This window comes from Schistocerca gregaria, chromosome 7 (assembly GCF_023897955.1).
Source record: "Schistocerca gregaria isolate iqSchGreg1 chromosome 7, iqSchGreg1.2, whole genome shotgun sequence".
NCBI classification, from domain to species: Eukaryota; Metazoa; Arthropoda; class Insecta; order Orthoptera; family Acrididae; genus Schistocerca; species Schistocerca gregaria.
Window position 1 is genome coordinate 355561818 of NC_064926.1, and position 26461 is coordinate 355588278.

The 26461-nt window shown below is 41.0% G+C and overlaps 1 protein-coding gene across 1 annotated transcript in view; it reads right to left on the minus strand.

The window, feature by feature from the left end:
• Window positions 1–26461, minus strand: part of LOC126281654 (leucine-rich repeat-containing protein 24-like) — a 354700-nt gene that overhangs the window by 10039 nt on the left and 318200 nt on the right. The window contains exon 8 of the mRNA XM_049980790.1: window positions 10199–10420. Coding sequence (XP_049836747.1) covers window positions 10199–10420 — 222 coding nt within the window. The remainder of the gene's footprint in view (window positions 1–10198; window positions 10421–26461) is intronic.

The following is a 26461-nucleotide window of genomic DNA, read 5'->3' on the forward strand; positions in this document are numbered from 1 at the left end:
CATTGCTTGTACAGCCTTCTCGCAGTGTCCGGAGCAAGTATGGTGGGTCTGACACACCGGTGTCAATGTGTTCTTTTTTCCATTTCCAGGAGTGTATTTGTCAAAAGCTGTGAATTTTAGCCAGACATGGTAGTTAATATTCATTGCCCTCTTCTATATCTTCATTCAAGATTTACAAATACAGGTTGACTGACGCTTTTAGACTGGATAATACACCGCTGTCAGTGATGAGAGAGATAGAGGAGACATAAGGTATTCACTTTAGGACCGTCCGCCATTACAGTAGTAATAAAAGACCAGTGACCGTTCCCCGCGTTCGAGTACGAAACCTTTCTCCTGGGTTTGTATGTTGCAAACCCGGATACGTTGTCGCCGTTTTAATCCAACAGCTCCGAGTCACATACGAACTTGATGTGTATTCGGCTTTCACAGGAAGGGAAACCTTTACTAACAATAAGCCGCCAGGTTTTGATAAAAAGTTAAAGACGCCGTAAAACATCGCCCTTGTGAAAGAGGTAATATGTAGGCTTCCGGGATCATTCCCACGTAAACCCGAATACCGCCTAAGGATGTGCTGACGACGAGACAAGGTCGTGTGACTAGGGCCATTTCGTCGACTTGCGCGTCGATGGGAATGAAATGATGATGATTAGGACAACACAACACCCTCTCCTTGAGCCGAGGAAATCTCCGATCCAGGCGGGAATCGAACCCGGCCCTTAGGATTGACATTCTGTCGCGCTGACGACTAAGATACCGAGGGCGGGCCAGGATGTGCTGTTAAATGGTTAGAGAAAACTTCATGTATATCTACACAACATCTTACTTCGCAAGCCACCATGACGTGCTTGGCAGAGGGTACGTTGTGCCGCAGCAAGTGATTTCATTTCGTGTTACACTCGTAAACAGAGCGCAGGAAAAGCGACTGTCTGTAGATGACTGCTTGGTTTCTGTTCTTTCGGGCACGTCTGCATGCTTTCGTACCAGTCATGATTTATTTCATCTTGACTTACGGGAGATTGCAGATAAATTTCCCAGTAGTGCTTAGTGTTTCGCAGAACGGACATCTTCTTCATTCCAAGGACTCACACTCGATATCAAGGAGTATTTATATATTATTCGCGTGCTGATAGAACCTACCCGTGACCAGTATAGCGGTACCCCTCTAATTCTTTTCCACGTCTTCCTTTAAACCGGTGGCGATCACAAATATTACAGCAGTACTCAAGAAATGAGTCGTCAACTTTCCTCTACCGAGATGTGATTTATAGATAGGTACAGCTTTCTAGAAGTCTCCCATTAAACCAAAGTCGACCAGACGCCTTCCTTAAAATCGAACTTAATGTACATTTCATGTCTCTTTGCAACGTTACGTTAACATATTTAAGCCGGCCGTACGGTTCTAGGCGCTCCAGTGTGGAACCGCTTGACCGCTGCGGTCGCAGGTTCGAATCCTGCCTCAGGCATTGATGTGTGTGTTGTCCTTAGGTTAGTTACATTCAACTAGTTCTAAGTTCTAGGGGACTGATGACCACAGATGTTAAGTCCCACAGTGGTCAGAGCCATTTGAACCGTTTGAACATATTTAAGCTGCGTTACTGTGTCAAGCAGCTCAGCAATAATACTGTGTCTGAACATTACAATATTCTATTCTGCTCGTCTCCAATTACTTCCATTTTTAAATTCTTACAGCAAGCTGCTATTCCTCGCATGAAATGTGAATTCTGTCCAAGTCTTCAATTATCGTACAGTCATTCAACGACAGCTCTTTCCCATGCAACACAACATCCTCAGCGAACATTTACAGACAGCTGCTCCACAATCCGTGAGATGTTTTGTGTTTATACAGAAAACGAATACTCCTCTCACACCGCCCTGGGCACTTTCATCGATACCCTTGCCTGTAATGTACACCCGACGTCCAGAAAAGGTGCTGTGTTCTGTTACTTAAAAAGTCTTCCAGCCGCTCATATAACTGAGAACTTATTCCGCATGGTCGATATTTCACCAACAGACTGCAGTGTAGCGCTTTGTCAATCTATGAATGTGGACTCAGCCTCTTGCCTGTCGTCCAGGGTAAGCAGGATATGGTGTGAGAGAAGGGCAAGCTGAGTTTTTCACGAATGTTGCGTCCTAAGTGCGTCCCTATTTGTAAACAGAAGCTATTCTGTGCCTACGAAATTTCTGTGGGGTTGTAAACCGTAATCTCCCTTCCTTCCTACATTCCTTTATTCCTTCCTTCTTTCTTTCCTTCCTCCTTCGTCAAGGGAATATATTATATACGAGCTTCAAATATGCTCGAGAATTCTGCCGTTTTCAGATGTTTGGATTTAAAATTCCTTCCGTCTAAAATATTGGTGTTTCAGCAGATTAAGGATAGGGATTTCCAACTACGAGCAGACTTCACTGTACGTATTCAGTTGATGTGTGCACACGATCCGAGTGCAAGGGTGTTTATGAGCGATGGGACACATTTTCACTTAAATTGATCTGTTAAAAAGATCGGCTCAGAGACCCTGAACAGCACTGCGTGGATCATTACCTTCACTCGCCACGTGTGACTGTGAGGTATGCTGTTAACTGCTGTTGGAATAAGGGGTCGTTAATGTTTCGAGGAGGTCAACGCAACCAGTGACAGTAAAGTTCGAACGTTAATTACACATGATGAACACGTTCTACGGTTCCACAGCTTTCGAGACGACAGGTAAACACGAGCAGCGTTTCTTTCCGACACGATGAAGTAACATTGCGCGACTCAGATGCATCCTCGTTGTGGGGAAAATTTTCTTTGGCGATTCATAACGTATTTTGGTTTAGTGCCACGGCCCCCAAGATCACTTGATTTATCCACCTGTGATGACTAACTGTGGAGGTGTTTTGAAAAGCATACCCACATTTACAATCCTCAAAGTTTAATAAAGTTGAAACCTGCCATTAGAGACTAATTCGGTTGATTGAACAATAACATATATTGGTAGGACTTATGAGTAACCTCAGATAGAGTATTGAAAGCTGCATTCGAGAAGTGACGCCACTTGGATGAGACAGCTTTTAGCATCTAATTATATAAATCAGTTGAAGCTGATTTTGAATAAGCTAAAAAATTTTAGCTTAAAAATGAATGTACTATCGTTCATTTGAAAACTGTGTAACGTAAGAAATTTATGTCCATTTGCGTTTACTTAGCGTGTTTTTTGCATATAAACGATCAGCGTTCAGTAAGTAATGCAACACATTTGTTTTCTGAAAGCAGATTGGTTTTACTCAATATTCCAGTCCGCTATAATATTCCCCATTCTTTTGGTCCGGGAGGTCCTGTATGTCCCCGTGGAACCTCTCTAATGGTGGACGTCGGGGCCAACGTCTTCTCCATCAATAAGCTCCACATCACCCACGTACTGCTTCTCGCGGACTGCTCCTTCATTGGGTCAATGGTGGTCGGAAAGTGTGAGATCCGGGCTGTAGGGTGGATGAGGAGGAGCAGTCCAGTGAAGTTTTGTGAGCTGCTCTCGGTCGCGAAGACTAGTGTGAGGCCTTGCGTTGTCATGGAAGAGAACAAATTCGTTTCCTTTTTTGTGGCGTCGAACACGCTGAAGCTGTTTCCTTAATTTTCTGACGCCACCACAATACACTTCTGAGTTGATCGTTGCTAAATGAGGGGGTATATCAAACACAACAGCCGCTTCAGTGTCCCAAAAGATCGTTGCCACGACTTCAGCAACTGACGGTGCGGCTTTGAACTTTTTATTTGGAGGAGAGGTGGTATGGCGCCACTTATGAATTGCGGGTTTGTTTCCGGCCCGAACCGGTGAGCCCATGTTTCACCATCTGTGACGATGTTGACAAAATATTGTCACGATGTGACTCGTAACGCGGAAGCAATTCCCCAAAGATGGTCCTCCGTTGCTCTTTATGGTTAGGCCGTGAGGAAACACGAGTACCCCATCTGGTGGACGAGTGTGTCAGCATTACGAACAGAGACTTCTAGTTGAGCAGCGAGTTGTCTGGTTGTCATTCATCGACCACCTCGAATGAAAGTGTGCACACTTTTCTACTTTGCAGGAGTTATATCTTTGTGCGTTCATCGGCACGCCACACATCGGGCAGGTAGGCGAGTCGTCGTTGCGGCGATGACAGTCGCCTCGCCCCACAAATAACAGTGCTTTTGTTCACTGTCATGTCTCCGTAGGCATTCTGCAACCGCCTATGGATATGTAGAATACTCTGGTTTTCAGCCAGCTCTCTTTTGGATACGTACCTTCGTTTTAAAGACTACGCATGGCCCCGCCACATATGACACTATCATTTTATTGTAGGGAGTATTTTCTATATTGCTTTAAAACTGACAACAAACAGCAAAAATTTTAGTCTTAACCTTGTCTGTATTCGAGTGAGTTACAAAATGTAGGCTATGTAATGTAAACTGCGAACAGATCTAATGTGAATTTAGTGTAACGCGAAGGCCAGGTGAGGCACATTAATAACATCTGTAGGACTTTTATGACTTTGTTAAAGTGGAAGTTTACTTCCATCCCATAACTTCGTTTTGCTACAAACTCTGAAGTACCATTGGATGAACACAGTTGACGTCCTTATTGTGTAGAAGGTCAAAACTAGAAATCCATTCGTCATTAATCACAAAATAATGAGAAGAGATTCGCCATTGTGGTCGACTGCCATCTACATCAGTCCTAATAACTACCTATCCATAGTGTAAAATCGACGTCGATTTTGCTAAAACTGAAGGGCTCTACTGGGCAACACTTGTATATGGCACCAGAATAGGATGAGAATATTAATAAATTAAAATGAAACAAGTATACTATAAACGATTAATGTCCCTGAAAGGCTCGCTAATCCGGATCGCTGACTGGGCGCGACCCCACAGTCAAAGATACTGCTTTGTTGGAGTAAGAGAGCGCTGAGAGCACCGTTGTAGGTAGCTGTCTGTGAAGGACAGACGATGCAGTAGGCGGTTTTGTGGTGCGCTGTGTGACGTCACCAATAGTTAGATTAATTTAGGTACGTCAGTATTGTTGTACATGGAAGCAGAAGTCTTAATGTAAACAAGGTATAGATTTAAATAATTATGGTTTCTATTTATGCCAGCGCGTTAGTACAGATGAGTTGGCTGATAATTTGTAATTGTTGAGCAACCCCATAATGTACGTAAACGGTTTTGAGAAAAAGACTAGTTAGATATTTCATTTTGTTCTGCTTTTAATATTTGTTAAGAAAGCTATGCGTAATTTGATGATTTTCATTGTTGTATTAACAAAGTTAGATAATACTTGCTGTTTAATTCTCATTGTTTGCGAATGACTTGTGAGTAATGCAACTAAAGTTGTCAGATTTCTTGAAAAGCCAAACTTAACTTGCAATTAAATTTTCAAAAACAACCTCAGGGTTTGTAATTCACCATTATCAATACCGCCTCCCACTCCTGGTCATATATTTTTCAAAGAAGTTGAATTTTCTTAAATGTTCTAGTTTATCAGCCAAATGAACTTCATGTGCATTTCTAGTATTACAAGTATTATGGCCATCACTGTACACTACGGAGCCTGCATTTAACATATACCTATTTTTATGACAGATCAGAATATATCGCGTTACTCCGTTGCTGCTTCAGATGTAAGACAATTTAATTTATTTGCAATGCAAAATGTAACGCGGGCAATACCCGTCCTACTTCCCCACTTAGTGACACGAAAGTTCGAGACACAATCTCTAATAAGGGAGTAAACGTGAAACTGCAAACCCATCTATCTTTTATACTTGCTCATCAAACATTTCATGCTAATTTCTTGATCGTACCTCTTTTAACGACCAACGTTATCCTTGATATGGATTTCCTTGTCGTACATGACGCTGTTATCAACATTAAGAATTCATTGCTTATACTGAAAGTTGATACGCAACAACTGTCTGTCACTTTTCAAAATACTTTGTCACCTGAGGAGCAAGACGTTAAAAGAATATAGGTCATTTCAGCATCTAAGAGTACTAATCGGCATACAATATTTTGTACAGACACGTATTTCTGTAGTAACAATATCCCTGAGAAAGTAGATCATGACATTGTACAGACGATGTACAGAATGATGTAAAGCTTCGACCGATGAAGAGCGCCAACAGTTTCAGGTTGTTCTTTCACAGCACTCTGAAGTATTTAGTAATGGAACCATTGTCCAGTTTTGTTTAGGAAATTCAAGTAAAACCGCAGGATACATTTAAGGCAAAGCATTATTCCATTCCGTTCATCTATCGAGATCACGTCAGGCAAGAACTTCACACTATGTGAGACCAAAGTATCATTGAACCAGGTGTTAGTCAATATATTAACCCTCTTCACGTCGTTAACAAGAAAGATGGCTCACTTCGCCATGTGTTGTATTCACATCAGATCAACGAAATCATCATTACTGAAACCGACCATCCGGAAATGCTGGAAGAGCCCTGACAAAAATTTCATGAAACGTTAATCCATTCCACTCTGGACCTAAAATATGGATTCTAGAAAATTCAACTGTATTGTAATTGCAGAAGATACACTGCTTTCATACGTATGTGCGTGAAAACATCAACTGAAAGAGACACAATTTATTTTACATGTGTCCAGCAGATCATATCCCTTGGGTGGTCTGGCCGCTGCAAACTGTAACTCAAACATTTTTCATAATAAGAATTTCTGTCCTTTTTGTACATTGCCTCTGTATATCTAATGTTCGTTTATATATGATGCTATTGTGTCTATACTGATACCATGAAATGTGCCATTTTTTGATGCTATGCTACTCCACACTGCCAGTATTGCACACCCTAGGGTAGATAGTATAACTACTGACTTTTATGCTATTGCCTAATGAATTGCCAGAACAATTTTTCTTAGGTTAATCACTCGTGGCACTTTACAAAGTTACCATGTATCTTTTATGCCCAATCTTATGCTCTATTTTGCTATATTTCTCTTGTACTTGATGATGTCACTAGTTTACTTGCTTTCACCTATATAGATCTACGAAATCAAAGTAGCCTGTAACTCATGTCCATAATATGTACTCATCCATATTTTATATTTTGCAGAAGGAATGTACCAAAGTCCCATTGTATTCAAACGAGACATTATGCTCACAAATGGTTCAAATGGCTCTGAGCACTATGGGGCTTAAGATCTGAGGTCATCAGTCCCCTAGAAATTACAACGACTTAAACCTAACTAACCTAAGGGCATAACACAAATCTATGCCCGAGGCAGAATTCGAACCTGCGACCGTAGCGGTCGCGTGGTTCCAGACTGAAGGGCCTAGAACGGCTTGGTCACAACGCCTGGCTTGCTCATAAACAGGAGCACGTGAAAGTGCAGGAAATACAGTACATAGAGCATGACATAAGCAACTTATATGGAATACGAAATAACATTGACTCTACTCACATTGTTTCGTGGCACACCTTTTATAAACATTTTCCTCTTAGTATACTAGGCAAATTAGGCCGATTGCCTATAAAGATTTGAGGATAATTTTTTTTTGCATTTTGTGTTAGATATAAGAGTACTTTTAAATTATTTACTGAGTGTTCATGCCCTGAGGTGAAAAAATTTTTTCACTAATGATGGTATGTTTATGTTTAATGAATGTTCACGACATAAGCTACACTCCAATAATAAGGATTATATTTATAATGATGATTTTTATATAAAGGTATTCTATGAGGTTAGTATATATTTTGTGTATACTGTGTCCTTTTTAGGAAAATCTGTCGAACCTTGTGACACATAATTGGAGGTTTTCGTGTGAGACTGTCAAATATGCTTTGTACCGAAAACCATTTTTTCACCATTCCTTTAAGATTGCTTATGATACAGCCTTCTTATGCTAGCATACATGACTGCCTGTTTTTTCTCAGGTTAATATTCAAATTTATAGGTTCCACTATTTCTGCTCTTCATCCTCATCTTTGTATATTTAGCTCTTGATATCTTGGAATATGTCACCTTCATCTAGTTACTATGGTATATTAGTCTTAGTACTCCTGTCTTTATGCTTCAATCACATTTTTTCTTTGCTTTGGCCATAGCAGTTAAGACGAATGACTATTGACTGTTGATTATTTTCTTTACAGATAAAGTGCACTGTCCTTGTCTATCATTCCCATCTTCCTCCCTGTAGATACGCGCATTGTTAGAGATATAGATCATTTAATAGATAGTTTAATGAAGCCTCGATGGTGCTGTAAACCTATAAATATTGTGCCTTTACTCACATGGTACCATCCTTTGACTCTATTTGTCTAATAAGTACTCACACAGGCCATACAGAGCTGTATTATATAATACTGCTATTTATGCACTTTGTTCTTGTAATAGCCTTCTCGAGTTACATATTCTTATTATGAACTATTCATAGGCCTCTGAGTGCCATATAAAGTTATACATAAATGATATTTTATATTATTTTCTGAGCGTTGATGTTTATGCTACGTAAAAGTAGTCAACCTTGATACAAAACATGTTTTCTTTAACCTTTTAGTTATTAAGGTCAGAATTTATTTCATGTGAAAACAGGCCACTGTCAGCCTCAAAGAAGAATTTTGCCACCTTTTGGTTATAAAGGACAACTATTATTTCATGTAAAACTAGGGCACTTAGAGCCCCAATCATTTTTGTAGCTACTATGATTGTAGTATGTAGAAATACCTCTTGGCGCATCTGGCTGACTCTTTTCTATTCAATTGTTTTAGTTATTAAGATTTGAATTTATTCTAGGCACAAGTCTACCTGCTGCCATTCAATTGATTGTCCTGTTACGTTTGTTGTATAATTATAGCACAATATTGTGTATACAAGGCCACTGAGAGCCATGTTATAACATTATTAACTTGTGATGCTCTCTGTAATCTTTTGTTATTCTATGTCTGATTGGCAATCTGATGCCACACTTGTTGATGTTGTCTTATTTAGAGTTCACTTTCCCTTTTGCCTATTCACTCTGATGTAAAGCTCTGTTGCTTTATCCACTCTGTAATTTCATTAGGATACTTTACCTTCTCTGATCAGATAATTTACTCTATGTTGATATAGGAAGAAATGGCCTTGTTCCACTACCTTACCTTTGCTACTTGTTTCTACCTTCTTCCTTTATCCAGTCTCTTATCTCTGTTCATAATTTTCATTCTTCAACATAAGTGACTATGTATGTTGTTTGGATCTCAAAAGAGCAGTGTTGATGATGGTCATCACGTTACTGATATTATGGTAATCGCCAACTACCGTTAGTGTCAGTCTGTTGCCAAGTATCTCTTGTATCTCTACAGATGACTGAGGAAAATAATACAGAGGTCAGATGTATTGGTACACTGATTTCAGTCCACATTTGTCAGTACTAAGTTGTTGAACCTGCACAAAACAGAAAGAAATGGACTTTATGATGCTGTCACTTCAATATGCTCATAGGTTTCAGCCATGACTCTTCCTTTACCTTGCCCGATCCTATATCATTTGTCAACATCACGACATAGCCCGCAACGCCTCTCCTGGGCTCGCGACCATATCAGTTTGGCCCTAGACGACTGGAGAACCGTGGCCTGGCCAGATGACTCCTTATTTCAGTTGGTAAGAGCTGATGACAGGGTTCGAAACCATTAATCCAAGATATCAGGAAGACACTGTGCAACCTTGTGGTGCCTTCATAATGACTAGTGTTGTGTTTATGATATGAACTGGGTCCTGGTTAATTTCAGCTGCTTTGAGGCCATTTTCAGCCATTCATGGACTTCGTATTCTGAAATAAAGATTCGCCAAGTCAACGGGCCACAATTGTTCGCTGTTGGTTTGAAGAACATTCTGAGCAATTCGAGCGAATGATTACACCACCCAGACCGCGTGACATGAATGACATCGAACATTTATGTGACTTCATCAGTTTGTGCACAAAATCCTGCACTGGCTACACTTTCGCAACTACGGACGGCTACAGATGCAGCATTGCCCTGTATTTCTACAGGGGACTTCCAGCGAGTTATTGAGTCCATGCCACGTGAAGCTGCAGCATTATGCCTGGTTAAAGGAGGCTCAAAATGATATTAAAAGAGATATCCGATCATTTTTGTCGCCTCAGTGGGATATGTTATTACTTCAATGCAGAAAATGTAAAATTGAGGAAAGTAGGGGCTTAAAGCGATGTTGTACGTGGCTTACCGAGACGGAGATGAAGATGTTGCCGAAGGCGCCGGCGGGCAGCACGCTGGTGGAAAACTCTGCGGGCGGCGGCGGGAAGACGGAGAGCGCCCCCGGATAGGCGCCGCCCCCGGCCGCCCCCGCGCATGCCCCCGGCTCGCCTGCCCCCGGCAGGCTGGGGTGGCTCTCGATGGTGATGTGCACCGGCGGCGGCACCGCCTCCATGCCGCCGCACGCCACCTGCTGTCATGCACCGCACATGTAACTCACAGTCATGCACCGCCCTAACGATGTGTTGATTGTTGCACTGTGTTACCGTTGTCGACGAACCATCGAACGTTATTGTGGGTGGGTCACCTAAAGAATGTGTAATACTGTACTCGGATATTTTAAGAAAGTTACTTTAATTGTATATTGAACATTATCTTATGTATTTCATTATAGTAACCACGTAAGTTATACACATTCTCTGTTAACGAAATATTTGAAAAAAATAAAGACATATGTCACCGGCCCTATCAAGGGCACTAGTTTCCTTCGTTGCGCCAAGGGCAGTTCCCGTGAATGGGCGGTAGCCGATAAATACTAAACACATTTAAATAAGTGACAATGTAGCCAACGTCTTTTGTAATTTTATCAATTGTTTTGGCATCTAAAAAATTGTATTTGGGGTCAAGGAGGTTAAAAGTAGAATTACCGGCTTGGAAAATACAAAAATTGAAAGAAAAACATTTTACTTAGTATCGAAACACTCAAAAACTGTTAGAAAACATTTCATAAAAAGCATTATTTTAACTGTTTCATTGTCGCCTACTTAGACAAAATTCGAGGTAGCTAGTTCAAGGTAACTCGCACTGGTTCGCTTAACGGCACCTAGTCTCCGAGCACCGAACATTACTTTATATTGTGAATATGACTACATAGTGTGAACTGCTCGTACTCTCCGATGACTGCAAGAATTTCATAACTCTGTTACCTTATCGCCAAGACGTTTCAGTTATTAATACTGGTCAATTTATAGTACAAATTTTATTACTTCTCACTGTTGCTTTATGTCCTCGTGGAACATCTTAGCCCTAAGATGACGAATCTTCGGCAGCAAGAGGTACGCTGTACGTCCGCTTATATGTGCCTATTGTCAGCATCTGCAGAGAAATCGAGCCGGCCCACCGTCCGTGATGGCCCATCGATATCAACCTTAACCTAAACCATTTCCTTTTCAGAGGAAACATCCCGCATTCGGCTTGGCGATTTTGGTTAACAATGTTACACCTTAATTTGGATGACCGACGTGGGTCTGAACCGCAAGCATTCTATTATCCGTTCAGTGTCCTTACCACTGCGTCTCGACGCTTGTGCCACGAACAGGAAGTGAAAAAACTAGCTCATCATAGAACTGAATTAGTATTCTGGATTAATTGAGAAAAATCTCCACAAAATCCCATTTACGAATAACATCTGACACTGTTGATGGTGATCGATCCGCCAGGTGAGGTGGCGCCTGAGTGCTGTTCATAAGTAATGGCCGCTTCCTTAAGGAATATTTTCCCTATTCCTTTCATTCCCATCCTTATTCATAGTGACACAGTACAAACTTACAGGTATTCATCACAATCTTTCTCACAAAATCTTAGTTATTTTCCAAAGTTGCTTAACGAAAATGCTGGAATTGTTCCTTCGAAGGGGCACACTCGCTTCCCTACTCCATCCTGCCATAATCCGAGCTTATGCTCCGTCTTTAATGACCCTGTTGACGACAGGATGTTTAACACTAATCTGCTCCTCCCGCCACAAAATATTAGGCGGCCAGAAAGTAATGTCTCCTTTTTACTATTAATGTAGACAGATAAATTATTACCATGTTTTTGAACGAATTTCCTCAATTTAAGTACTCAGACGAAGCCATCTATAAACTTGGTAAAAACGTTTCTAGCGTAAATTCTTGTTTATTTTTGACAGACCATTCCGACAAATATAAGTCATTTCTGGTCTTCAAAAGAATGTCTTGTTACAAAACGTTTTCATTGTGAGTTAGAACCCCATACAGTGTTGTCACTATTGACGATAAAATGTAGCACTTTTTTGTAATGTGCTGCATTTCTTTTGACAGATACGTCACCTCCTGAATTTTCAATTTTTTTTAGAAGAATTCATGTGATCTCGGTTATAGAAAATTTTTAACAAGATTTTATTTTTGATCATCCTCGTTCTCAACATCTATCTGTATCTAGTATCGAAACTTTCAATGCCGTATCAATAAAAATCAACTACTTTTCTACCAAAATGTTTGAACATGACATTTTTAACACCGTACAAAATTGTCAAATTTTTTGGCTCTTAGAAAATGTTGTAGCGACCGAAATAAATGGAAACCCCATTGTGCAATTTCGGGCAAATACCGTGGGAAATGCAATACTTCCCACCCTTCATTAATTTTTTCTAGGTTTCGTCTTGCGTCGTGCGGCTTAGATTATTTTCTTGCAGAATAACAAGTTTACTGTTATGAAACTTCGTGGCAGATTAAAACTGTGTGCCGGTCCGAGACTCCAACTCGGGACCTTTGCCTTTCGCGGGCAAGTGCTCTAGCAACTGAGCTACCCAAACACGACACACGCCCCGTCCTCACAGCTTTACTTCTGCCAGTATCTCGTCTCCTACCTTCCAAAGGAAGACGAGAAATTCGTCATATTTATTTCGAGTCAATGCACCTTTATACCGTGGCTTGCTAACAATCGTTTGTCCGTTGTAATATAAATGTTGCTCGCACATTTGTTGGTAACAGGGAGATTCCTTGTAACCAAGGTCCCGACGACAATCTTATGTATGGTGTATGTAATCATTGCTTGCAAGTAGGAAACGCAGTTTATATAGCCGGAAAATGTAGAATCTGGAAGATCTTAGGAATTTTAATCAAAATTTCATCTAGTGATATTAACAAATGCAAAACTTTCTCAACCTCAGTAACTCATCTGAATAACTCACTCAACTAACTCAACTAGAAACGATAAATGTACAGTTCAGCTGGAGCCTTGGACGAAAGATTGCAGAGTACTCTTTCTGGAGACATAGAGGTGTCAATATGAGATGCCAGATTAGGTGCCCCTACTTCTAGATCGTAGTATTCTAATGCTTGCCATCGGCATCCTGTCCATACTCTGCTGTTACCAGAGTCCCAGGCACTCTGACTCTCACATACGCTACACCTACACTGGCCTCTAAGAGACACCCTGAGAAAATCTTCTCTATGAGGAACCGTTAAATATCTATTTGTTGAACCTAAAGATTTTGTCATATTGTTTACGCTTACTTTAAATTTCAGTACATAATATCGATGATAATACTTGTATTTCATAACCTCATTCTGTGTAACGTTTCTGTCATTTTTCTTTCAGAATCGCTTACTCACCGCCGCATGTTTTAATTGGTTTGTTGTAACCTGCTTGATAAATCAATCCTTTAATCAAGAAGTAATCTAACAGAAATTAGTTGTATAAAATTTTTAAGAATCAAAGTGTATTCACATAAGTCTAACAAAACGTTTGGCACCTACAACGTGCACACAGGCAGTAACGTTCTAACAACATTTTTCATTTACTACTGCTACATTAATTTTAATACCTATCATTTTGTAACACAGGGTGTCTCATATGTGTCAACTACATCAGAAAATTTTTGTCCAGAAGCAACGCGAAAATGTATAAGTTAAATATTGTTTAGTCACAAGGGTGACAGTAACCAGCATGATTGCATTTCCTGTAATTTTGTTCGTTACGAACATATATATTTCTAGGATAGCGTCCTGTATTTTTTACTCGGTAAAACATTTCCGATTTTTAAGACTGTTTAAGGACCATTCACATAAACATGACTTTATTGAAAAGACAGAATTGACTTTGTCTGTTACGTAACAGCACACAACTCAGGTATCACGGGAAACGTAACTCGTCCTCTTGCTGGAGTTGATGATAAACAAATGGAAACACAATGAAAATACAGAATTGTCATTCAGTTAACGATCTTCAGCAAAGAGTTAAATTAGTGCTTGAGAAGTGAATCCAAAGCCTTATATGCAATAGTGCATATTATATGTATATACAATAACTATAATTCCCAAAAATAAATGCTAATATAGATGGAATTAGAAATGACAAACTATTAGAGCAAAAACTAAAATACTGAATTAACTCAGGATAATCTAATTCGATTTTAATAAACCTACACACTGAACAGGCAGTACAATAAAAAATCTTATATTAATTCAACATTGCAACGGTTGCATCATCGCAAGTCGAAGGAATGTCAGTTGCATTGTATGTCAGTACATTATTATTTACAGAGAACGTAAGCGGCTTTCTTTAGAAGACAGTCCAATTTCAATTCACAGAACAACCGGTGCTGCAGCGCACGTAAACCATAGTTCTTTTTTACGATGTAGTGTACTTGGGCATAGCGTGTTGGAAACAGAGAGGGAATATTCTTCTGTCGACCGACGACGTACATAAGACAACTCTGTGAAATGTCTGCACTTTGTAATAACGGAGAAATGGTTTAATCGTAGTTCAGGTATGTCTCCAGAATGAATCTTCGTCTCTTCAATGAAGTATGTGGTGTTTGAAAATCTTCTGGAACATTAAAACTGTAAGCCCGTCAAAAAGAGAGGGAGAGGTACTTGAGGAACTGAAACTGTGAAATGTCAGTATTTCTTGGGCCTGAACAGCTCAGTTGGTAAGAACATTCCCCACAAAAGCTAACGTTCCCAGTTGGAACTCCGGCCTAGCTCGGAGTTCAACTGGTTAGGGAACTTCAAAACGAGCACCGTGTGAATTACTTAGCGTACTCCTTAGGTGTTTGATTCCAAGAAGAGATGCTAACTAAATCAAAATTTCGCAATAGACATGTCAGCTTTCAGATTTCTGTTCTCCTACACAGGATTGAACACCTTACGTTCACTTAACAGGTATTTCTTTCATATATGAACGGTGCAGTGTAGTTTCTGTGGAATTTTTCGTCCGTTGTGGAAAATGACTAGCTAATTTATCACTTCCACTTCAATTGCATACTGTGGAAGGATCTGAAATTGATAAACACAGTAATTGCTTGGACGACCTTGTAACTAACAAATATCCAGCAATTACTGTACGAAAATTCTTGACAGATTAAAAGTGCGTACCGGACAAGGACTCCAAATTGGGATTTATGCCTTTCGCGGGCAACTGATCTACCTCCTGAGCTCACCGAGCACGAGCAATGACCCGTCCTCCACCTTTATTTAGGGCAGGTAGGAGACGATGTATTGCCGGAACTGAAATTGTGAGGATGAGACGTCACTCGTACTTGGGTAGCTCAGACGTAGAGCACTTGCCCGCGGATGGCAAAGATTCGGAGTTCGAGTTTCGGTCTTCCAGAATGTTTCACATTAGCGCACACCCAGCTGCAAATTGAAAATTTCTTTCTGGAATCCATGTGGGAATATGAACGATCATTAACGCCCAAATACCAAAACATTGATCTCAGGGCGAATAGATAAGTTATTAGATGTCCAAACACCGAATATACAAATAACACCACCAAATAAAGGACAAATAAATAAACCAACCAACCAACCAACGTGTTTACCATGCAATGAAATCGCCGTTTAGTGTAGGTTTTGGGAAAAAGGTAAATATATTTAAAGGTTGTGGGATTCTTAATTGCTCAGTCGCTCTACAGGAAAGTACAGTTTTCGGGAAACGATTTTGACCAGATTCTGGAAAAATGCTTTCGTACCGTAGAACATGTGTGTTGAAAATCGTGCACAGGTATGAAGACCAGAGTAGAAGCATTAGATGAGCATGAGTCAAGCTGTTGAGCAGGTGAGCAGTTGTCAAGCGTACTCAATCTCTAGGAACGGTGCCGTTTCTTAAAATCATCAACGCATACAGACACAAATGTAACAGAACTCTTCAAAAATGCACATTTACGCTACACACTGGAAACTAATGAGAATGTGTCCACAGCACCGCATGCGAAAAACCAATTTAATATTGAATTTGTTTTATAATAACGTTTAGATAGGCAATCTAGCGTAAAATGAGGTGCTGTGACTAAATTAAAATTTTAATACACTGTTAAAAGAGGGATATTTTAAACATGCGTTTCATTTTGTGTGTTCTGAAAAATTTTCATATAAAATGGCAAGAAAGACTGGCACATATGGGGAAATAAAGCAATTAAAGTCACGAATTTTGTGCTATAATGATTCCACCCTCGAGACAACGCAACCGTTTCTTACAGTGCTAACTGAATATCGAGAAAAATACTTTTTAATCAAAAATTTCATTTATCCGTATTTAAACGTGAGATGTTTACCAACTTTTAAGGAAAGCTTTTTTTTCCTGTATAACTTGGTTGCATCTACGAAGTACTGAAACATAGGGGATTTCATGATTTTCTTAACGCACATCAAGTTATTTTAAAATGATATTACTTTCTACAGTGCAGAGTGCACTGATTGGTACTTCTCGGCAGACTGAAACGGTTTTCCAGACTGTGACTCGAAACCCGAATCTTAGCCTTTTGAGGGGAAATGCTGTTATCCGCTGTGACTAGAAGACAAAATGCCTTCCGTAGTGGTCTGCAAAATTTATTTTCGGATTTTCAGTTCTCAAGGACAGCTACAGTAACCTATTAATTTATTAATCTAGGAGAAGTTTTTACCATGTAACTGGATTAATGACGGAAAATACCCACCGTTGTGTAAAACGTTGAGGAAGTAAAGGCAGTTGCACACTCAGTTCAAAATAAAACGCGAAAATGACAATTAGTTGAACAGTCTGGTGTGGCAGTATAAGATAGCAAAAGGTAATCTGAAGTTTTAAATTTCGCCTTTAAGTAATCACTCACACAGGAGAATCTGACGAGCATTCCGTTGTTTCACCGTCTTGCAGACTCCCGTATGGGCGACGTACTAATGAGTATCTCTGGCATAGAGAAACAAAGGTAGGAGTTAGAAACAAATAATTCACAAGATCAGGATGGAATCTCCAATTTTACAAAGTGTACTCTAAGACATTGACCCCGTACTTCGCTTAGATTCATCCTGAATCTCTCGCTCAGCGCAAGGACCAGAGCAACTCGAAAAAAGCGCTGGTGACTTCTGCGTATATGACAGGCAAATTTGCAGACGAATATGCCTAACACTAATTTGGTGCATAATCCTTGAACATATTCTTATTTCGAGCGTAATAAATTTTCTTGAGACGGGAAAGCTTTTATCCACGAATCAGCACTGTTTTAGAAAGCATCGCCCGTCTGAAACCCAGCTTGTCCTTTTGTCATATAATATCTTGCGAACTATAGATGAAGAGCAAGTGGCAGAACCCATATTTTTAGATTTCTGAAAAACAATTTACACGCAAAACAATTTACACGGTGCCCCACTGTAGACAGTTAATGAGGGTACGTGCATACGGACTAGGTTCCCGGATCCTTCAGTGACTCGAAGACTTCTTGAGTAACAGAAACTAGTACGTTTTCCTCGATGTCGAGTATTCATCACAGAGAAGAGTATCGTCACATGTTCCCCGGGGAGGGAGAAGTAAGTGTCCCTGTTGATAAGTATGGAGGTGTGATTACACATGTCAATCACATCGCGATTACGGGCAGCATGGGGTTCACGCCTGAGCCTCAGGACGTGTGCTAGCAGCGCATGTCGGGTGTGTCAATCGTCAACTTCACGTCTCAATACCTCGGAATGTAATGGGAATATTGCGATGCAATCAACGCCATTGTGTAAGTGCTTTGTCATGCTATGGATTGCTGAAGAAAAAATATAGGACGTCCATTTTAAAAAAAACATAAGTTTGTGCTAAAAAACACATATACTTTCGTTTTAGAATGTTTCCAAATATGTACATTCATGGGCCCCAGCCCTACATTGATACCGGTGAAAGTCGTTTTCCATTAGCTGTTATTGTTCCAGAGATATCTTGGGCGGACAAGATAGCTGGGACACCCTGTGTACAGGGTGTTACGAAAAGGTACGGCCAAACCTTCAGGAACTATTCCACACACACAAAGAAAGAAAATATGTTATACGGACATGTGTCCGGAAACGCTTACTTTCCATGTTAGAGCTCATTTTATTACTTCTCTTCAAATCACATTAATCATGGAATGGTAACACACAGCAACAGAACGTACCAGCGTGACTTCAAACACTTTGTTACAGGAAATGTTCAAAATGACAAGAGTTTTCAGAAGCCCCCACAAATGAAAGTCAAGAGGGTTGAGGTCAGGAGTGCGTGGAGGCCATGGAATTGGTCCACCTCTACCAATCCATCGGTCACCGAATCTGTTATTGAGAAGCGTACGAACAGTTCGGCTGAAATGTGCAGGAGCTCCATCGTACATGAACGATATGTTGTGTCGTACTTGGAAAGGCACATGTTCTAGCAGCACAGGTAGAGTATCCCGTATGAAATCATGCCGGTGAATCGAGGAAGTACAGTACATACTGACGAAACTAAAATGAGCTCTAACATGGAAATTAAGCGTTTCCGGACGCATGTCCACATAACATCTTTTCTTTATTTGTGTGTGAGGAATGTTTCCTGAAAGTTTGGCCGTACCTTTTTGTAACACCCTATATAAGTGGTCTGGTAGCCATGGTGAATAGCAATGTGGAGCTATTTCCTGATGGTGCTATGGCGTACGGGAAAGTGTCATCATTGAGAAGCATTTCGGAGATTCACGATGATTTAGAGAACATTTCTTGATGGTGTAACGCATGACAGCTAACTTTAAATGTAGGAAAAAAGTAGGTTCATGAAGATGAAAAGGAAAATTGAATCCGTAATGCTCGAATATAACATTAGTAACGTACTGCTTGACAGAATAATGTCCTTTATATATCTGGGTGTAGCACTGCAAAGCTACATTAAACGGAACGAGCAAGTAAAGAGTGTAGTAGAGAAGGGGAATGTTCGACTTAGGTTTATTGGGAGAATTTTGGGAAAGTACGTTCCATGAACTATGGACCTTGCCATAGGTGGGGAGGGTTGCGTGCGTCAGCGACAGTGGTAGCCGTACCGTAGGTGCACCCACAATGGAGGGGTATCTGTTGAGAGGCCAGACAAGCGTGTGGTTCCTGAAGAGGGGCAGCAGCTTTCTCAGTAGTTGCAAGGGCAACAATCTGGATGATTGACTGATATGGCCTTGTAACATTAAACAAAACGGCCTTCTTGTGCTGGTACTGCGATCGGCTGAAAGCAATGGGAAACTACAGCCGTAATTTATCCCGTGGGCATGCAGTTTTACTGTATGGGTAAGTGATGATGGTGTCCTCTTGGGTAAAATATTCCGGAGGTAAAACAGCCCCCCTTCGGATCTCCGGACGGGGACTACTCAGGAGGACATCGTTATCACGAGAAACAAAACTGGCGTTCTACGAATCGGAGCGTGGAATATCGGGCCCCTTAATGGAGCAGAAGGTGGAAAATCAGAAAAGGGAAATGGATAAAGTTGGATATAGTGGGAATAAGTGAACTTCGGTGTCAGGAGGAACAAGATTTCTGGTCAGGTGAGCACAGCGTTATAAATACAAAATCAGATAGAGGTAATGCAGGAGTAGGTTTAATAATGAGTCAAAAAATAGGAGTGCGGGTAAGCTACTACAAACAACTTAGTGAACGCATTATTGTAGCCAAGTTAGACACGAAGCCCACGCCTAACACAGTAGTACAAGTTTATATGCCAACTAGCTTCTCAGATGACGAAGAGACTGAAGAAATGTATGATGAAATCAAAGAAATTATTCAGATAGTGAAAGGAGACAAAAATTTAATAGTCATGAGGGACTGGTGTTCGATAGTAGGAAAAGGAAGAGAATGAAAAGTAGTAGGTGAATATGGAATGGAGGTAAGGAATGACAGAGGAACCCGCCTGGTAGAATCATATCTAGCACTTGGTTTAAGAATCATGAAAGAAGGCTGTACTCGTGGAAAGAGGCCTGGAGACAATAGGATTCAGATAGATTATATAAGGGTAAGGCAGAGATTTATGAACCAGGTTTAAAATTTTAAGACATTTTTAATGGACGATGTGGACTCTGACCACAATCTATTGGTTACGAACTGTAGATTAAAATTGAAGAAAGTGCAAAAGGGTGTGAACTTAAATTAGATGGGACCTGGATAAACTGAAAGAACCAGAAACTGCAGAGAGTTTCAGACAGAGCATTAGGGAAGGATTGACAAAAACGGGGGAAAGAAATTTAATAGAAGAAGAATGATTAGCTTTGAGAGATGAAATAGTGAAGGCAGCAGAGGATCAAGTAGGTAAAAAGACAAGGGCTAGTAGAAATCCTTGGGTAGCAGAAGAGATACAGAATTTAACTGATGACAGGAGAAAATATAAAAATTCAGTAAATGAATTAGGCGGAAAGGAATACAGACGTCTCAAAAATGAGATCGACAGGAAGTGTAAAATGGGTAAGCAAGGATGGCTAGAGGACAAATGTAAGGATGTAGAGGCGTATATCGCTAGTGGCAAGATAGATACAGCCTACAGAAAAAAAAATTATGAGAACTTTGGAGAAAAGAGAAACGTTTGAATATCAAGAACTCAGATGAAAAACCGGTTGTATTCAATGAAGGGAAGACAGAAAGGAGGAAGAAGAATATAAGGAGCTATACTAAGCCGATGTATGTCAGAGCAGTATTGTGGATATGGAAGAGGTCGTAGATGAAGATCAGAAGGGAGATACGGTAATACGTGAAGAATTTGACAGAGCACTGAAAGACCTAAGTTGAAACAAAGCCCCTGGAGTAGACAACATTCCATTAGAACTGCTGATAACCTTGGGAGAGCCAGCTATGACAAAAATGTATCATCTGGTGAGCAATTGTATGAGACAGGCGAAATACCCTCTGACTTCAAGAAGAATATTATATTTCCAATCCCAAAGAAGGCAGGTGCTGACAGGTGTGAAAATTACCGAACTATCAGTTTAAAAACTCACGGCTGCAAAATACTAACACGAATTCTTTACAGACGAATGGAAAAGCTGGTAGAAGCCGACCTTGGGGAAGATTAGTTGGGATTCCGTGGAAACGTTGGAACACGTGAGACAATACTTATTTTAGAAGATAGATTAAGGAAAGTTAAACCTATGTTTCTAGCATTTGTAGACTTAGAGAAAGCTTTCGGCAGTGTTGACTGGAATACTCTCTTTGAAATTCTGAAGCAGGCAGGGGTCAAATACAGGGAGCGAATTGCTATTTACAATTTGTACGTAGACCAGATGGTAATTATAAGAGTCGAGGGGCATGAAAGACAAGCAGTGCCAGGGAAGGGAGTGAGACAGGGTAGTAGCCTATCCTTGTTGCTATTCAACCTATGTACGGGGCAAGCAGTAAAGGAAACTACGAAAAATTTGGAATAGGAATTAAAATGCATGGAGAAAAAATGAAAACTTTGAGGTTCGCCGATGACATTGTAAATCTGTCAGGGACAAGAAATGTCCTGGGAGAGCAATTGAAAGGAATGGACAGTGTCTTGGAAAGAGGATATAAGATGAACATCAACAAAAGCAAAACGATGATATTATAAAGTAGACAAATTAAATCAGGTTATGCTGAGGGGATTCGATTAGGAAATGAGACACTTAAAGTAGTAAATGAGTTTTGCTATTTGGGAGCAAAATAACTGATGATGGTTCGAAGTAGAGAGGATATATATTTAGACTGGCAATGGCAAGAAAAGCGTTTCTGAAGCAGAGAAATTTGTTAACGTGGTGTATAGATTTAAGTGTCAGGAAGTCTTTTCTGAAAGCATTTGTGGGGAGTGTAGCCATGTATGTAAGTGAAACATGGACGATAAATTGTTTGGACAAGAAGAGAATAGAAGCTCTCGAAATGTGAAGAATGCTGAAGATTAGATGGGTAGATCACCTAACTAATGAGTTGGTACTGTAGAGAATTGGGGGGAAAGGGGATTTGTAGCCTAAATTGCCTAGAAGAAGGCATCGGTTGGTAGGACAAGCTCTGAGGCATCAAGGGATCACCAATTTCGTACTGGAGGGCAGCGTCGAGGGTAAAGAACGTAGAGGCAGACCAAGAGATGAGGTCAATAAGCAGATTGAGAAGGCTGTAGGTTGCAGATAGTACTTGTAGATGAAGAAGCTTGCACGGAACAGAAGAGCAACTAGTTCAAAATGGTTCAAACATTTCTGAGCACTATGGGACTTAACATCTGATGTCATCTGTCCCCTAGAACTTAGAACTACTTGAACGTAACTAACCTAAGGACCACACACACACATCCATGCCCGATGCAGGATTCGAACCTGCAACCGTAGTGGTCGTACGGTTCCAGACCGAAGCGCCTAGAACATCTCGGCCACAAGGTGTGTGATGCAGTCTTATAATGGCGCTGATATAAACCCTACGTGGGAAGACTATCCTCTCATATAATTTATTCATTAAACAATTGGTGATCATGGAGAAGAATTCTTTTGTGTGATTGTTAACAGGTAAATGGTATACTAAAAATTTACAATAATTACGTCTCTGATATTCGGAAGGTTTTGATTATTGCTCTTCTATTAGAAGCAGTTTTTTAGCATTTACTAAATTTAGCATTATTTTATACTTTATATATTTTATTAACTGGACTAATTTGGGAACTGATTAATCTTTGATGCATGTGTTGGCCCTTAAGATAGTACGATGAGGCGAATGTTGAAAGTTAAATTTGTTGTTGAGTTCCCTGTCCGAAACCAGGACTGGAAACAGAACATTGTACTTGGTGACTATCTGAAACGACTAGAAACGAAGTAGCAGGGACACTGTCTGGTGTGACTGGATACAATTCGGCTAGCATTCTAGAGAAGACATGTTGTATACTGGAGAATCGCTGATCCTTATATATATATTAAAAATGTCAACCGGATTAACCAGAAGAATAGAATAACTACGTATAGTTAGTTTGAAGGGTAATAAGTTTACGGATTACGTGAAAGACCTTAGTGAAGAAGTAACTTCTAAAATGGCGAACTCCGCCTGCCATGATCTCACTGTAAATTATTGTCTTCGTCTTTTCGAATTTCCTTATGAGAACCCCATTGTTGAAAGGATTGTGGGGGTGACCTCACATATCTTTAGAGCGGCGCTTTTCAACAGTTTTAAATATGTGATCCCTTTCGAAGTAAAGAAATTCTTACGAACGCGCAAAAACCTTAATAAAACTATGCCAGTGATTTAAAAGGTAAACGTATTCAATTTTCTTTTTATTGATACTACACTGGTCGAGAAATAGGGCGCAATGTACGCGGTAGTCGCTGCCTTCTGGATGCCCTCTTGCTTGTCAGTCGCCCGAGTACGCACGCCATCGGGAGCGAACGTCATTACTGAGTCTGCGCTTGGCTCCGAGCGAGCACAAAATGGACAAATGTCTCAAAAGATCTGTGCAGCTCTCCACGTTTGGTACAAATGACAGTGTCGGAAGCGAAACGAAACAGAAAAAAATACGTATTATAAGGACAGTTATTGAGGTATGATATTACTGTCATGAATAATAAACCTCAATCCGTAATTTGCGGCGAAGTACTAGTGCGAGAGAGTATAAAATCATCAGAGCTCATTTGTCAGCTCTCAATTACACATTCAAAAGAAGCTGGAAACCCGGTGGAATTCTAGTAGAGGAAAAAGAAACCGTTAACCTGGAGCAAACTACAATGATTCAGGAAATAATACCGTTATTTATTGATTAAAAGTAATATTATATTATTAATTTTTTTTTCCGATTTAACAATATTTTTATCTCGCTCTAGGTATCCAGTGTCAACGAGAAAGCGATATTAACAGGCTGCCGTGTCGTAAACCGAGTTGCATACAGACCCCGAGAACCTCATTTTGTCAAAAGCCCTGAATATGGCCAAAATTATGTTAGGTAAGCACAAGGAAAACGAGCCAAATTGCATACCACTCTCTGATAATACCACATAACGCAGAATAAACAATGTGGCCAGGTTTGGAGTTTGATGAATGTACTGATGTTTCATACTATGCGCAAGTGATTATACACTCCTGGAAATGGAAAAAAGAACACATTGACACCGGTGTGTCAGAACCACCATACTTGCTCCGGACACTGCGAGAGGGCTGTACAAGCAATGATCAGACGCACGGCACAGCGGAAACACCAGGAACCGCGGTGTTGGCCGTCGAATGGCGCTAGCTGCGCAGCATTTGTGCACCGCCGCCGTCAGTGTCAGCTAGTTTGCCGTGGCATACGGAGCTCCATCGCAGTCTTTAACACTGGTAGCATGCCGCGACAGCGTGGACGTGAACCGTATGTGCACTTGACGGACTTTGAGCACGTGCGTATAGTGGCCACGCGGGAGGCCGGGTGGACGTACCGCCGAATTGCTCAACACGTAGGGCGTGAGGTCTCCACAGTACATCGATGTTGTCGCCATGGTCGGCGGAAGGTGCACGTGCCCGTCGACCTGGGACGGGACCGCAGCGACGCACGGATGCACGCCAAGACCGTAGGATCCTACGCAGTGCCGTAGGGGACCGCACCGCCACTTCCCAGCAAATTAGGGACACTATTGCTCCTGGGGTATCGGCGAGGACCATTCGCAACCGTCTCCATGAAGCTGGGCTACGGTCCCGCACACCGTTAGGCCGTCTTCCGCTCACGCCCCAACATCGTGCAGCCCGCCTCCAGTGGTGTCGCGACAGGCGTGAATGGAGGGACGAATGGAGACGTGTCGTCTTCAGCGATGAGAGTCGCTTCTGCCTTGGTGCCAATGATGGTCGTATGCGTGTTTGGCGCTGTGCAGGTGAGCGCCACAATCAGGACTGCATACGACCGAGGCACACAGGGCCAACACCCGGCATCATGGTGTGGGGAGCGATCTCCTACACTGGCCGTACACCTCTGGTGATCGTCGAGGGGACACTGAATAGTGCACGGTACATCCAAACCGTCATCGAACCCATCGTTCTACCATTCCTAGACCGGCAAGGGAACTTGCTGTTCCAACAGGACAATGCACGTCCGCATGTATAGCATGTATCGCATGTATCGCCATTTGTATTGATCGTGCTAGGGTTATGACTGGCAATAAAAAAGGGCTCCTTGCGAAATGAAAGTCAATAACGGCTAATGTTTTATGGACACCCTGTTTTTTTTTATCGACAAGCCTAGTAGCCAAGGTTTTATATTCTGCTTTTAATGAAGTAAACTGGTGATCAAAGTTGTTAAGTCTTTATAGCTAAAGCGCTGCAGATCGACTGTTTAGAATTATTTGTGAAGACATGGGTTTGCTCCATCAAAATCCTCTTTATCACACAGAGGTCAGGTCACACGAGATCGGGAACTAAAAGCAGTTCTTACAAGTTCCTAAACGTGGTTATGCGAATTATTTTTCTGACGATGTTTGGCCATTATAAATAGTATTTCTCGATAATCTTTTTGACCACCTAGATATCTTAAACAACAGCCTCCAAGGAATAAAAGAAGACCTTATCTCGGTCAAGGGTAAAATCAATGGACTTCTCGATCAACTGCACTTGTTGTCAACGGCTCTACAAAAGATGATGCTTGAGCCTTTACGTTGTGTTCAAGAGATTTTCGAAGACATTTTGATAGACCAGTATGTGGTTGGTTGGTTCAGCTGGATGAAGAAACCATACAGCGAGGTCATTGGTCTCATCCGATTAGGAATGGATGGGGAATGAAGTCGGGCGTACCATTTAAAAAAAAAAAAAACCATCCCGGCGTTTCCCTGATCCGATTTAGGGATATCACGGTAAACCTAAATCAGAATGGCCGGATGCGAGATTGAACCGTCGTCCTCCCCAATGGGAGTCCAGTGTGCTAACCTCTTCGCCACCTCGCTCGATCCAGTCTGTGGTAATAAGCTCTCAGATTCCTTGCCTGATACACAGTTTACATAATATTGAAGTGAAAAGTATCAAATTACTTGCCAGAACTGAACTTGGAAGCTGACAACAGGCATAGATAGACGCTAAAACGTTTTTCGGATGTGTTGGTACAACTGGGTGATTTGACCACGAGGATGAAAGAAACACTTACACAGGGTGAATCACTTAAAACTTGCACGGCAAATATTTCGGAAACAGAAAATGTCATTGATATGTGGTTTTCACATATTGGACAGGTTGTCAGGGGCTCCTATTGTTAGCCGTTACACAGATTGTAATAATACTTAGAAACTGTATTGTTTGTGCAAACTTGCACTTCTTAAGATGGAACAATGCCTATTAAATCAAC